Source organism: Moschus berezovskii, chromosome 24, assembly GCF_049115385.1.
Source record: "Moschus berezovskii isolate FMDL1 chromosome 24, NW_MosBer_1.0, whole genome shotgun sequence".
Lineage (NCBI taxonomy): Eukaryota > Metazoa > Chordata > Mammalia > Artiodactyla > Moschidae > Moschus > Moschus berezovskii.
In genome coordinates this window covers 4081659-4096814 of record NC_142483.1, presented here as the reverse complement: position 1 = coordinate 4096814, position 15156 = coordinate 4081659, and the positions used below count along the sequence as shown (strand labels likewise).

General features: G+C 49.0%; 2 protein-coding genes and 1 non-coding gene across 3 annotated transcripts in view; 1 reads left to right on the top strand and 2 right to left on the bottom strand.

Annotated features, from left to right (window-relative positions):
- CAND2 (cullin associated and neddylation dissociated 2 (putative)) overlaps positions 1-12328 on the top strand; it is a 33888-nt gene extending 21560 nt beyond the window's left edge. Inside the window, exons 11-15 of the mRNA XM_055413529.2 lie at positions 1767-1862; positions 4615-4784; positions 5862-6026; positions 7386-7493; positions 8442-12328. Of these exons, the coding sequence (XP_055269504.2) occupies positions 1767-1862; positions 4615-4784; positions 5862-6026; positions 7386-7493; positions 8442-8669 (767 nt within the window). The 3' untranslated portion in view covers positions 8670-12328. The remainder of the gene's footprint in view (positions 1-1766; positions 1863-4614; positions 4785-5861; positions 6027-7385; positions 7494-8441) is intronic.
- RPL32 (ribosomal protein L32) lies at positions 9935-13959 on the bottom strand. The gene is made up of 4 exons (XM_055413544.2): positions 13832-13959; positions 12893-12993; positions 12151-12332; positions 9935-10113 (listed from the first exon to the last, which is right to left on the bottom strand). The coding sequence occupies exons 2-4, from the start codon at positions 12986-12988 to the stop codon at positions 9984-9986; spliced, it is 408 nt and encodes a 135-aa protein (XP_055269519.1). The 5' UTR covers positions 12989-12993; positions 13832-13959; the 3' UTR covers positions 9935-9983.
- On the bottom strand, positions 13073-13212 carry LOC129548246 (small nucleolar RNA SNORA7). Its single transcript, XR_008684322.1, has one exon. It is a non-coding gene; the product is annotated as a small nucleolar RNA SNORA7 (small nucleolar RNA).
- Positions 13960-15156: the final 1197 nt, after the last annotated feature.

The following is a 15156-nucleotide window of genomic DNA, read 5'->3' as shown; positions in this document are numbered from 1 at the left end:
ACTCTGGGGCAAGTCAAAGCCCCTGGGGATGAAAGGCCTCCGGGCCCGGAGCCGGTCTGCTGGTCTCCATATGGTCAGTGGTGGGTTCGTTGACATAGTGGAGGCAGAGTGCTTGGTCTGGGGGGTGGTACCTAGTTGGTACTGTTAGTATCTGCTGTCGTGAATGGGTTAGTGGTTCCAGTTAGGCCCTTCCTGGGTGGCTGGTGTAGAAGCCGCAGCTCTGGCCTTCACTGCCGTGTGGACAGGATGACCGTGTTGAGGGTATCACCGGTTATACCCATAGGGATCTTCACGAGAAACCTTGGGAGGCGAGGGTCTCGGGATGAGGGGCAGTTTCTTTCATTTTTTAAAATAAATTTTATTTAGTTTTGGCCGTCCTGGGTCTTTGCTGGAGTGCGCGGGCTTTCTCTAGCTGCGGTGGGGTGGGGCTGCCCTCTGGCCATGGTGCTTTTCATTATGGTGGCTTCTCTCGTTGCAGAGCATGGGCTCAGTAGTTGTGGCACTCGGGCTTAGCTGCTTCTCGGCACACGGGATCTTCCCGGACCAGGGATTGAACCCGTGTCCCCTGCATTGCACAGTGGATTCCTAACCCCTGGACCACCAGAGAAGTCTGAGCCCTGCCTTTTCATAGCTCAGATTTGCTTGGGCCTCAACGCCCACTGTTGAACCAGCTAACTGGCCACATTTCCTTTTTACCACCGGCTGTGGAATGCTTCGAGCCAGATCAGCCGCCTGGTACCAGCAAGTTCATGGGACCTCTCTCTGCACACCCCTCACTCTGGTCTCCATCTCACTTTGTCCTTGGCCTCGATTTTCTTAGTTCACTTAATCCTATTCTACGTGTATTATCTTCACCAGCCACCCTGAATCTTCTTAGGAGCCAGTCAGGGTGGAAAGAGAAAGAGGAAAACAGCTGCAAGTCTGAAGCCCGTAACTCACTCCCTCATACCCAAGCATCGACTTGTAAACTTTGTCCCGAGTCTTGAACTAAAGTCAGTGGGTGGAAACAGCCTTGACCCATTCAATGCTATGTGCTAGCAGGGTGGGAGGCGGAGAGGAGTGAGAGATGGCCAATTAATTTCCTCCACCCTGATGGGAAGTGTAATTCCTTCCCTTTCTGCAGCTTCTTTACTCAGAAAGCGAGCAGAAAAGCAAAATTAAGCAATTTTAGCCTATCTGAAGCACAACTGCTCTCTCCTTGGAGAATACAGGTTGCAGGGGGGCCCAGAGAAAGCTCAGAAGAAGCTGGTGAATTCTGGACTTGCTGGGTGACCTGAGATCTGATTTTAACCTTTCTGGTCTCTCTTTCCACATCTGTAAAGTGGAGATTAACAATAATTTTGGAAATTATTTAAACTAATATTATTATCAACCAACGACTAGGGTTAATTAAGCCAGAGGATTAATTGAGATAATATGTTAAAAAATATCTGAAAAATAGAGTGCAGCTCCCAGGGCTGGGCAGAGGTCTTTCTTCGGGTTGAGCCCCATCTTGGGTTCCCATTCTCTGTTTGTGTCCTCAGGGTGGGTGCTTGAGAACCCACCAGCAGCTGTACTGCCTCAGCTGCAGCCATAATTCAAGTGCGATTGCGGGCTGCCAAGGGAAGTGGTAGCATTGACTTCCCTGAAGATGGGTGTGTGGGGTTGCATGGGAAGAGCTTTCGATCCTGTCTCCCCCGGAGGCGAGGGAAAGCTTGGTGTCCCCCAGCCTGGGGGTGTCCGGGACCTGCCGGGCCCCCGCCAATGTCACCTCTCCCGTCCTGCAGGCCGGCCACCCACCCGCTGCACTGTCATCACAGCAGTTAAGTACCTCATCTCCGATCAGCCCCACCCCATCGATCCCCTCCTGAAGACCTTCATCGGTGAGCACCTCTCCCCTCCCCGCCCATTCGGTCCTCTCCATCCTGTTCTTGGTCTTGACTTTTCTTCATTTTTTTTTTTTAAATTTTTATTGGAGTATAGTTGATTTACAATGTTGTGTTACTTTTGGGTGTACAGCAAAGTGAATCAGTTATACATAAATCCACTCTTTTTTCTTAGATTTTTTTTTCCACATAGGTCATTACAGAGTATTGAGTAGAGTTCCCTGTGCTGTATAGCAGATTCTTAATAGTTATCTATTTTATATATGGTCATGTGTATATGTCAATCCCAATCTCCCAGGTTATCCCTCTCCCCATTCCTTCTTGGTAACCATGTTTGTTTTCACTATCTGTAAGTCTGTTTCTGTTTGGTCAATAAGTTTATTTGTATCACTTTTTTTTAAATAAAGTTTTATTAAAGTATAAAGGAGATAGAGAAAGCTTCTGACATAGACATCAGAAGGGGGTAGAAAGAGTACCCCTGTATCACTTTTAAAAACCAGATTCCACATATGAGAGAGGTTATGTTCGTCTTGATGTGACTTAACCTCAGTCAGTATGACATCTCTCAGTCCATTCTTTTTTTATGGCTGAGTCATAGTCCACTATGGGCTTCCCAGGTGGCACTAGTGGTAAAGAACCCACCTGCCAATGCAGATGTAAGTGACCCGGGTTTGATCCCTGGGTCGGGAAGATCCCCTGGAGGAGGGCATGGCAACCCACCCCGGTGTCCTCGCCTGGAGAACCCCATGGACAGAGGAGCCTGGCGGGCTGCAGGCCACGGGGTCGCACATGCATGCAGTAGTCCGATATGTATATGCACCACATCGTTATCCACTCCTCTGCTGATGGGCAGTTTGGTTGATTCCGTGTCTTGACTGTTGTAGATAGTGCTGCAGTGAACATGGGGATGCATGTATTTTTTCGAATTAGAGTTTTCTCCAGTTACATGCCCAGGAGTAGGATTGCTGGATCTTATGGTAGTAATAGTTCTGTTTTTAGTTTTTAAAGGAACCTCCATACTGTTCTTCATAGTGACTATACAATTCATATTCCCCTCAACAGTGTAGGAGTGCCACCTTATTGCCACATCCTTTCCAGCATTTATTGTTTGTAGATTTTTTGATGATGGTCATTCTGACAGTGTTAGGTGATAGCTCATTGTACTTTTGATTTGCATTTATTTCTCTGTGGCTGGATGGCATCACCGACTCGATGGACATGAGTTTGAGTGAACTACAGTAGTTGGTGATGGACAGGGAGGCCTGGAGTGCTGTGATTCATGGGGTCGCAAAGAGTCAGACACGACTGAGCGACTGAACTGAACTGAACTCATTAGTGACGTGGAGCATGTTTTCATGTACTTTTTGGCCATCTGTATGCCTTCCTCGGAGAAATGTCTTTAGATCTGCCTATTGAAATAGCGTCTTCCTCATCAAATTTTTGCACACTACATTTTGCATGCATTGTGGTTTCTTGCCTGAAAAAATGATTACTGACCGTTATGACAACTAAATCACAACTTTCTAAATCCAGCATTCCTTCCATATTTATTAGTTTGCATTTTATTCTCAGGAATAACTTTTTGTTTTCACTGATTTTTTCATATCATTATAGACTCGGGGATTTGTATTTCATTCAGTGGATTATAATCTATTACTGTCTTTTATTTAGACTCCCAAGACTGTCTCACGTTTAGCCAGTGGGAGCCCTTCAAGCTGGTTCCTGTATTCTGTTGACATGTTTCTATCAATCCTTTCACATATCCTTATTTTTTGCACAATAAGATGCTCCAGACCCATCTTGAACCTTTCTTGTCTCGTCCCTGGAATCAACCATTTCTCCAAGAAGCCCTGATTCCTGTTAGTGTATTATACAGTAACCCCTGTATACACGGATTACCTCCTATTCTAGTCCAGCACCACAGGGTTCATGCTTGCCTTCTCCCTTTCCATGTGCCCTTCTGTTATGGGAGAATGCCAGCTTCTGTTTTCCACAAGATATTTATTCACTTAATCCTGGAATACACAGAAGGTAGTCATGAGAATTGCTAACCCTTATCTGTGAAACCAGTCAGTATTCATTTATAATTCTTTCATCTTTAGCCTGAGGGGCATCTTGTCACAATACTTTGGAAGTTACTTAGATGAGTTGTTCTTCATAACCTGGGTACTTATATCATTTGAAATACAGTTGTTTTTTTTTTAGGGACCCCTCTCATTCTTGATTTTATTTATTTATTGAATATATAAAACATGAACATAGTCTTTAAAAAGTCTAACCTGCACAAAAAAGGTGTATGCTCAAAGAAATGCTGTGTGACTTTGTGTAAGTCTTTTTACCTCTCTGATCTTCAGGATTTCTCATCTGAAATAAAATCAAGATAACATTTAGAGAGTCCTCACTCAGTGTTCTGCCATGTGCTTTTTAGACATTACCACATTTTAAATCCTGAAACCAGTCCTACAGTATAGGTACAGCTATTACCCCCATTTTACAGATGAGGACATCAAGGCAGCCCAAGGTCCCACAGTAACCTCATGGTCCAGCATAGATTTAAACCCAGGCCACACTCAAGTCCACTTTCGGATCTGGACTTTGTTATGCAAAGCAGATGCTCAGAACACATCCATACCCATCCAGCCAGGTCTGAGTGGCCCCCGTTAACCAGATAAGCGAGGTGGGGTGGGGACAGCTGGTGTTTGGCTGTGGCTGTGCCGCTCCTCACCCCCGCTTCTGGTCTCACTGCCAGGAGAGTTCATGGAGAGCCTGCAGGACCCGGACCTGAACGTGCGGCGGGCCACCCTGGCTTTCTTCAACTCCGCCGTGCACAACAAGCCCTCGCTGGTCCGCGACCTGCTGGACGACATCCTACCCTTCCTCTACCAGGAGACGAAGATCCGCCGCGACCTCATCCGAGAGGTGAAGCTGAAGGAGAACACAGTCAGGAGCCCTCAGGCCAGGCTGCTGGGGCTGGGGAGAGGGTTAGGGTCAGGTTCATCAGAGCAAGTGCTGGCCCAGAGGGCCGAGTCTGCCCCTCTATTTCCTGGCGGTGTGAGCTGGGCTGGGGCAGCCCCAATCCTCTCTTAGCCTCAGTTTCTCCAAATAGGCCAAAAGAAAGACATAATGGTGTCCACATTATAGAGTTGTTGAGACGATTTAGTGAGCTAAATCTTGCAAGTGCTCAGAACTTCTCCTGGCACACAGTCGGTGCTCAATAAATGTGGGCAACTCTTGTGATCACTTGCTATTCAGCAGGTGTTCGAGGGACACCAGCCCTGTGCCTGGGCACCAGGACTCAGCTGGCCCAGACACAGCCACCAGTTTGCTCATGGCCTCTTGATTATTGAACTTAAAGCCCACTTGGTGAGGTTAGGATTTAAGAAGCACAGAGTTAAAGTGACTTAAGAGCCAAGTCCTTACAGGATATAAAGAGAAGGTCTGAACCACCTAGCATCTCGGAGGAAGATACAATTCTGTTTAGAGAGGTTAGGAAAGTTCCCCCAAAGGAGAAGCCATTTGAAGTGGGCTTTGAGGGGTGAGTAGGAGTTTTGCACTACAAGCAAACCCTTGTGGTTGTAACAGCATCAGAGACCTGGGTTTTTAATTCTGATTGAACTGCTTACTTCCTTGGGCAAGTTAACGTTTCTGAGCCTTAGTTTCCTCATATATTAAACGGAGTTTATCGTAACACTGTCTTCCTGGGACTCTTGAGATGATTTAGTCAAGTATCATCTGTCCAGCAGTCAGCACAGTACCTGGCAGAGCATACCTGTTCAGTGGATTATAATAATTAGAATTACGGTTACTATTATCATTATCAAAAGGTGTCGCAGGCTGAGCACAGGTGTGGAGACCGGAGAGTGTAAGGCATGATTTGGGGACAGGACACAGTACTGAACGAGAGGGAGGGGTGCACAGCAGGAGCTTGGGGAGGTGTCTTCCGTGCCCCAGGGTCACAGCCCCCAGCCCGTTTTCCTCCCACCCTCCCTTCTGCAGGTGGAGATGGGGCCCTTTAAGCACACGGTGGACGATGGGCTGGATGTGCGGAAGGCGGCCTTCGAGTGCATGTACTCACTGCTGGAGAGCTGCTTGGGCCAGCTGGACGTCTGCGAGTTCCTGAACCACGTGGAGGATGGCTTGAAGGACCACTACGATATCCGGGTAGGAGGAGCCCCCGCCGGACCCCCTGCCTGCTTATCCCCCACACCTGCCCCAGGCACCCCCACGAAAGGAGTTGCTTTGTTCTCGTTTATCTTTTTGGCTGCACAGTATGGCATGTGGGACCTTAGTTCCCTGATCAGGGATCAAACCCATGTCCCCCACCCCACCCCCGGCCCTGCACTGGAAGGCCAAGTCTTAACCACTGGACCACCAGGAAGTCCCCTGCTTTGTTCTTTTCCTGTAAGAAAAAGAAGCCAGTTCTCACATCTTTGGTGGGAGTGGGCAAGGCCTTGGAGTTTAGTTTGGCCAGAACTACAAAAATGTAGAACTTAGAAACATTTCATGTTTTCTTATTTGTGGCTGTCCTGGGTCTTCATTGCTTCACGAGCTTTTCTCTAGTTGCGGCGTGCGGAGGATACTTTCTAGTTGCAGCGTGTGGGCTTCTCATTGCGGCGACTTCTCGTGTCATGGAGCACAGACACGAGAGTGTAGGGTAGTGACAGCTCCGGGGCTCTGGAACGCAGGCTCGGTGGTTGTGGCTCCCGGGCTTACTTGCTCTGTGGCACGTGGACTCTTCCCACACCAGGGAATGAAGCCACGTCTCCTGCACGGGCAGGCGGATTCTTTACCACCGAGCCACCAGGGAAGCCCTAGGCACATTTCAAAATGTAGAATTCCTAGACACTCCATGAACTGACTCCGTGGACTTGACTCCTAAACATTCGTCCCAGGAATGTTAGGTGAGAGGTGGTTCTCCACAGCTTTCTGGGAGTTGGGAAATGCTGGCAGCCACCAAAATGTCTGCTCACAGGAAGCTGGCTCAGTGCACTGGATACCTTCAGTCACGGGATCCTGACACTGTTGGAGCGGGATCTGTGTGCTGGCCTGGAAGGTGGCCCAGACCCACTGTCAGGTGGAGAGTGAGTTGTAAAAGTCTGGGCCATTTTATTACCTGTGGGGGAGACAGGTTTCACCTTCTGTCCTCTTGGAGCTTTTTAATATATATAAAATGAGCATGAATCCCTTTTATAATGAAAAACCAATGTAAAATAATAAAGTGATTAATTGTGCTTGTTTAGACAATATAAAAGTGAATAAACGGAGTGGTAATCACCCAAAAGTTCCACACACTTAAGAGCCAGTGTTGTAAATCTCAGTGTTCGCTGGGCAAATGCACAAAAACAGTCCTTAGTCACCCAGTATTTGGTGAGTGCCAGCAGAGATCAGTGCGACAGGCAGGCCAGCTGCTACTTTGGACTTGAGTTCCGGGGGTTGGGTCCAGACCTCTGCTCTCCCCCAGGGCCTGGTCCTTTCGGTCCTGGGCTATTTCACCAAGAACTGTCTCCTTCCCTTGGTCAGATGCTGACCTTCATCATGCTCGCCCGACTGGCTACCCTGTGTCCTGTGCCTGTCCTGCAGAGGGTGGACCGGCTCATCGAGCCCCTCAGGGCCACCTGTACTGCCAAGGTAAGCCCCCTGCCCAGCCCTCGGTGTACCTGCCGGGTCTCCTGCAGATGGTTCATGGTTACCATTTACTGAGAATCTCTGAGATACAGGTGGTATGTGAAACACTTTATTCAGTCATTATCATTGTCTTATTCTTACCATTATATACACAGGAGAACAAAGGTTCAGAGAGATTAGTGACTAAGGCTACACAGTAACTTGCAAAGCTGGTATTCAAACCTAGCTCTCTTTATTAAACATTTCCTGAGTGTCAGGCCTTGTGCAGGGTACCACCAGGCATGCGATACTGAACAAGGTAGACTCCCTCCTCTCACATCCTAATGGGGAAACTGAGTCAGACTCTTAGATAGAAATTGCTGGTTGACTGTTAGCTAGTGGGCAGTTACCCTGGAGTGCCTCAGGGTCCGGGGAGGACCTGGGGCAGAAGGCTCACGGAAAGCTGTGTGTTGAGAACAGAGCCTGTCACACCCAGGGGGACCCAATAAATGCCTGCCAAATGCAAGAACTAATTTGGGTTTTGGAAGGGTTCAAATTAACCAAGAAAAGGGCAGAGCCATTTGAATCCCACACTGCCCAGCCCCAATGCCAAGCGTTTAACCTCTGCCAGGAAGAGCCTGAGTGTTGTCTGGGTTGAGTCATGGAGTGTCCTGAGAGCAGACCAGGAACCTGGACTTGATTCCATCAACAGTAGGGAAATTCCTGAGATTCTCTGAATAGGCGGGCAAGGTGGGGATAAGGCAACAGAAGGCAGGCGAGCCAACTTTGGGCTGGTAAGCAGGAAGGGTTACACTTGAGTTGGGGAAGGGATCAGGTAGCAAGCTGTCAGAGCAAGCCATTCGTCAAGTCCAGCGGTGCCAAGAGCCTACTTTAAGCACCGTAAATGAAGCTAGGAGATGGGGCATGAGCTGGGCAAGATGATGGGTGACCAGCTCATCGTTTCCACTTTAGGTCAAAGCTGGTTCCGTGAAACAGGAGTTTGAGAAGCAAGATGAACTGAAGCGCTCGGCCATGAGGGCAGTGGCTGCCCTGCTGACCATCCCGGAAGTGGGCAAGAGCCCCATCATGGCTGACTTCTCGTCCCAAATTCGATCCAACCCTGAGCTGGCTGCCCTCTTTGAAAGCATCCAGAAGGATTCCGTTTCGGCTGCCAGCACAGACTCCATGGAACTCAGCTAGCACCCATCCCCTGGGGACCCTGATGCGCAAGGAGGCCCACCAGAGTCAAAGCCAGAGCCTCACCCTACCACTGCAGGCCTCTGCTCCTGCCCTTTTTCCATCTCCCTGGGGGTCCTCCAGCTCCTGCTCGGGGCTTCCAGCACCTTCTCCAGGGACCCCAACTCACAGGCTCTGTCAGAGCTGCCAACAGTTGGGCCCTTTAACTCAGGACAGTCATTCAGAGGGGGCGTGGTAGTTCTTCCAGGCCTCCTAGGAAGACAGATATGACTTCATACAGGTTAGCCTGGCTCCCTCCAGCCGGGGGCGGGGTGGGGGGGTCCCTGCTCAGTGTTGTCTTTAGAAATACTCACAGGAGGCAGGGGGCCGGCCTTCCTCCCCGCCACTGTCCCAGACATTGTCACTCCCTAACTTCCCTTTCTCTATTTCACCTGTTCTGATCTGCCAAAAAGTAGTGCTTTGGCTGAGCATTTGAAAAACTCAAGATACCTCTATGAGCTCTTCACACTTTAGAATCCAAAATGCTTTATAGTTTTGCAAGGTCAAGTGGGTCAGGTAGGAAATAAGATGTAATTTCTTTTCTAATCCCCAGATGTGTCACCGGGTGGCTTGTGAGCCCGTCCTCTTTACTTTTTCGTGTCAAGGACACAGACACAACGAACGTCGGGCCAATAAAGGGCATGTCCCGAGCCACCACTGTTCTCTCTGCACGGTTCCTCTGTCACTAGTTAAGGCGGTCAGAATGCTTCCCAGGCCTCTCAGAGAAATGAGACGACCAGTAATTTACTCAACAAACGTTTTGTCAGTTAGGTTCTGAACAGGACCCAGTCAACCTGAGACATCCATCTACTGTAACTATGGGATTTAAACCCAATCCTGTGCTAGAGTGCCACGTGCCCTGTGCTGCTTAAGCCATGTATTGGAAAAATGGTTCATAAAAATTCATAAAACAGATGAATTCTAGCTATTGTTACCTAAGATCTACAGCTGCAGTTGAAAAGGGAACCCTGATTGTCCTCAGTCTTCGTAAGAACTACACGGGTAATTTCTATCCTAACTTTACAAAGTGAGGCTAAAAATGACTACCTGCTCCAAGTGCAAGGTCCTTCCATCTGGGTCTCAGAACGTACCCTGGTCTGAGTGGATCACGGGTCCTTTACAAATACCCCTTCCTAACAGAAAGTTCCAGAGAGCATGAACAGGCAGATGACCAATCGTGGCAAGCTATCATACTGAAGAGTAAGAACCGAGGGGGAGACGCCAGATGGTCGGGTTTTACGCTTTTATTACCACAAACAAAATGTGCACACGAGCTGTCTATTCGTTCTCCTCGCTGCGCAGCCTGGCATTGGGATTGGTGATTCTGATGGCCAGCTGGGCTGCTCTTTCCACAATGGCCTTGCGGTTCTTGGAGGAGACATTGTGAGCAATCTCAGCACAGTAAGATCTGGAAGAGACAATCAGTACATGGGTAAGGAGGCCTGCCTGGTAGGCACACTGTGTTCCAGTGGAAGGCAAGAGCTTTGGTTCCTCTGCTTTTAGAGCCACAGCACTGAAGGCAGGGGCTACAGACTCACCCGACTCCATGGTACTGGCAGCAAGCTCCTAAGTGTGCCCTGGTAGTGACCCCTCTCACTGAATCCTCCCAGCGGCTTCATGACCCAGGCATCACCTCCATTTTACAGACAAGGAAACCAAGGCCCACAAGGTGGAAGTGAATTCCCAAGTCACACCCAGGCCAGGATGGCTCAGCCCTCTGAAGGTTCTCCCTCAGTCCTCTGGGCCAGCCTGCACAGCTCAAGGCAGTCTCAGGGAGCTTGGCCTTGTTAGTGAAAAGTTTACCTAAACTTTCTGCAAAGCAACTAACAACCAAAATGCAACAGTCTGATTAAGCCAAGGGCTTCCAGCCCAGACTATAAACATTGTTTGTTTGCTGCAGACAAAATTCAAGTTGAAAAGTAACAATGTCTAGACTCACCCAGTGAATGACAACAGGGAACAATTCCTGAGCACCTGCCAGGCACTGGTCTATTCATTCCTTCACAGCCACATCCCACCCCAGGTTGCCAACAAATTGTTCTCATGAGCACATTTCAGCAAGGAAATGCCTTATGAAGCCATTAACAGTGGATTAAGACAAGACACTCTACCCCTGGAGGAATTTCAGCAGACTCTAAAGGCAGCAGGCAGAGTTAAGAACTGTGGAGGAAGACAGCTTCACAGTAAGAGACAAACCAATCCAAACAAAGAACTGCTTGGTTTTAAAGTCTACTCATGCCAGTATCTTAAAGGAGACTTAAGTTGTATCACACTTTCCATCTTTTGAAAAACAAAAAACACCCAGGTCCTCATCCATGTGTATTTAATAATCATGATCACAGTGCACGTATTTAAAATACTTTGCTCTCTGCCTGGGCATCTTCCACACATGACCACTGTTTTTAATGCAGGCACAACATTCCACCTGGCGCTTGTACCCCCACCATTCACCAGTGATGTGTTCAGTTACTGCAATGATCAACTTAAGTTTCAACTATTTAAAGATAAATGCCCAGAAATGGAATTTGTGAATTAAATTCAGAGTACTTCTGTGGCTATTGATAACAGACTGCCAAGGTACTATTAAAAACACACTTATCTTTATGGCAACCGGCAACATATGCACCGCAATCGTTGCTACACAAAAGGTATTAAACTACACCATTCTGTCACAGTTCTCTACCAACCTGCTAACTCCCTGCGGTCCGGGCATCGAACATTAATTCCTAAGCCCATCCTTTCTAAGATACTTCCAGCATTTTAATGCGTGGCTAAATTCCTGACCTAGAGAAACTCAATGCTAAGTGAGTTACTTGTGCCCGCAATTACTATGGGTAGGGGAAAAAAACAAACTCTCCTCCGTTTAACCAAAAAATACTGTTTCCCCAATACAGATTAAAATTGTATCTAAATCATCCCCCACGAAAAAACTTTTCTCATCCCACTGCCCTAAGACCATAGGTCATTTATACACAGTGCTCCCCAAGTGTCTAAATTCCTCAGAACACGTGCTGTCCTCTGCCTGCGGCCTCTCCCTTCTCCACTTCACATCAGGGCCCCAAATGAAGCAGCTCCTCTACTCCTGTAGCCTTCTGAAGATTCCTGTGGCCACAGCACTAAGGATCCCTGCAGTCTGGGGCTCTATTTCATCCCTGCCCCTCCCCGCACATGTTCTGAAAACCACTGCCAGAGGATGCTGCAGGAGCTGCAGTGCCAAGAAAAGTCATTACCTCTTTTCAGGTCCCAGGCCTCTACACTTCCAGGACATCCCCCACCCAAGCCCCCCAGCAAAAGAAACATTCTGGAGTCCCCAACAAGCATCCTCCCAGCTCCGGAGGACACAAGACTCCTCCAACTGCATTCTAGAAGGTCTAGAGTCGCCTGCCCAAACAGATCTCACAGGCTGGCTTCTGACACCTGAACCCAGAGGTGAGACCCAACTCACTTGTTGCACATCAGCAGCACCTCAAGCTCCTTGACGTTGTGGACCAGGAACTTCCGGAAGCCGCTGGGTAGCATGTGCTTGGTTTTCTTGTTACTCCCGTAACCAATGTTGGGCATCAAGATCTGGCCCTTGAATCTTCTGCGCACCCTGTTGTCAATGCCTCTGGGTTTCCGCCAGTTCCGCTGAAAGAAAACACATGGTCAGTGTCTGTGAAGACACCAACTCTGCTTTCAGGAGAAAAAAGGGGGCCAGAAGAAAAGAAAATGTGCCAAACTCTAGTTGCCTTTGGGTAACAGGATTTCATAGGAGCTTCTACATTTGACCAGCACAAATACACACCCACATTCACACGCCTTCCAAGCAAAGGAAAAGCAGACTGCATACCCATGAACCGTGAGGGGACTGTGTATAAAGATGAGGAGCCTGGCTTTCAACCTCACATTCAGCACCTAAGTTTTCCCACCTATGCAGTAAGTATAATCTCTTCCTCATATTGTCATCAAGCCACCTGAGATGTAACTAATATAAATTTCTAGATAAGTCAAAACAGGCCCATGTCCCATGTCATTTAAATTTCAATGTACACATCGAGAGACTGAGGGCCAGCGAGGCAGGGACAGCTGGGGTTCTAGAGAGCCCTGCCACCAGCCAGAGACCAATCTAACAAAGCTCAGAAACCCAACAGTCTGTTTAGGAACCATCTATCTTCACCCAACACACACTTCCATCCTGGGCCACATACCTTGATTTTGACATATCGGTCTGACTGATGCCTGATGAACTTCTTGGTCCTCTTTTTGACGATCTTAGGTTTCACGAGGGGTCTGAGGGCGGCCATGACGCCTTCAAGAAAGAGGCAAGAGACCACGTCAAAGATGACTTCTGGGAATGAGGCTTCCTCGCCCTGCCCGGGGGCTTGAGCTCTTGTTGCAGAGAATCTTCCAATCACCAGATACTGAGCAAACTGGGAATGGAATGGGTACCTCTGCCAGGCTTGCTTTCCCTCCCGACTCCGAAGCTGGCAGAATACAAGCCATTCTCCAGATGCGATCCTGGGAGGTTAGGGGGTCACCCTGCACAGTCAGGGCCAAGAAAGAATGCCGCCAAAGGGGGCATCCTCGAAGGTCAAGACGCAGTTTCACATTCCCAGAGATCCTGACCCGCTACCAGAATTTCTGTTAATTACACTATTCGACTCGCAGCTCGGCTTTTTTTTTTTTTTTTGGCGGTCCCGCCACAGCAACAACCCCAGAGCCAGAAACTGGAGGAGGAGCGCCGAAGAGTGGAAATAGGCAAACACACGTGAGTAGACAGGGCTGAGCGAGGTGATCCGAGGACTCGAGCCAGGGCGATCAGGCCGCAACCCTCCCAGTCGCTCCACAGCCCCCGAGCACCCCCGCATAATCTGGCGCCAACCAGCGCCCTGCGCCCCGAGGGCTCAAACAAGCTGTCGGCAGCTCTGACTGACCCCAGGCGGCCTCCGTTGGAGCACAAACGGCCCTGGGAAGCGAACCTCCATCACCCGCCGGGCCGCTTCGCTCGGATCCTGTACGCGCTCCAGCCAACCAAGAAGGGCAATGCCCACCCAGACGACTGCTCGGAAGGACGAGCTTTCCCGACAGGCGGCGAAGGGGCCTGAGGCAGACCGCAGAGACGCGGATGGCCAACGATTAACACTCACCGAGTCAGAGATGGCTGCCACCTCCGTAGGCAGCGCCGAGGAAGAGAGAGGAAGGGGCCGCGCGGGGGCTCATGGGACGTCACTTCGCATCCTGACAGAGAAAAGGCAAGCACTTCCGGCGTTTAGCCCTTCAAAGATACTAAAGACACGTCAGAGAAATAATACTGAAAAAAGCCGAGGCGCCTGTGTTTTCCTAGTTATTAATATCTAGGAATAGCACTAAAAATTTTCATGCCTTCAGTTGGGACCGCATTAAAAAGTTGAAATTCTTTTTGGAACTTCTAAGACCTGGTGAGGCGGCATTCACTTCCGCCAGGAATTGAAGCCGTTTCTCCGGAGGATAATCCAATTTTTAGGTTATTTCCGCCCGGGTTTCTTCTTCCGAAGTGCGCCTCCTTGTGGCCAGAAGAGAGCAAAACATAGGCTTCCTAGTAATTCTCTCACGTGAGTTTATAAACAGCTGCTGCTGCTGCTGCTAAGTCACTTCAGTCGTGTCCGACTCTGTGTGACCCCATAGACGGAAGCCCACCAGGCTCCCCCGTCCCTGGGATTCTCCAGGCAAGAACACTGGAGTGGGTTGCCATTTCCTTCTCCAATGTGTGAAAGTAGTAAAGTCGCTCAGTCGTGTCCGACCCTTAGCGACCCCACGGACTGCAGCCTACCAGGCTCCTCCATCCATGGGATTTTCTAGGCAAGAGTACTGGAGTGGCTTGCCATTGCACAGCAGTGACTGTTAAAACACTCATTCCGTGGGTTTCCTAGTTCTATCAGTTTCCTCATTTTACATATGTATAGAGTGAAGTTTGGAGATTTCACACACACACAAACCCACACTTCTAACCATTATGCTAGACTAGACGGTCTGGTTATTCATTGTTCTTGGTTTAATTTTAGCTTTTGTTTTTAACATTAATGTGAAAATCAAATTTCAAGAGAAAAGAAAACGGTCTTTGATTCCAAGACCTGAACACAATACGGATGTTTGTCATCAGTGATCTTGGTAGGTGGAGACAGAAGCTGAGATGGATTGATTGTGTTGTTGACTGCATGATGGGTGAGAACGGCAGGGAGTGTTGACAACTCCTTGGTGAGATTTTGAATGTGGAGGGGGAGTGTGAGGAGACCCGGAGACATGAGATGGGAGTTGTGAAGGGAATGTCTTGTCCAAAATTACATCGCTGGCGGCACCACACCTCAGGAATCCTGTTTGTCCTGTGGCCGTAGGCGTCAGCTGGGATGCCCAGCACAGAGGCACTGAGCTTATAGCAGCCCACAGGGTGTGTGTCGTGATGGAAAAGGTCTTGACAGGGTCAGATCGGTGAGTC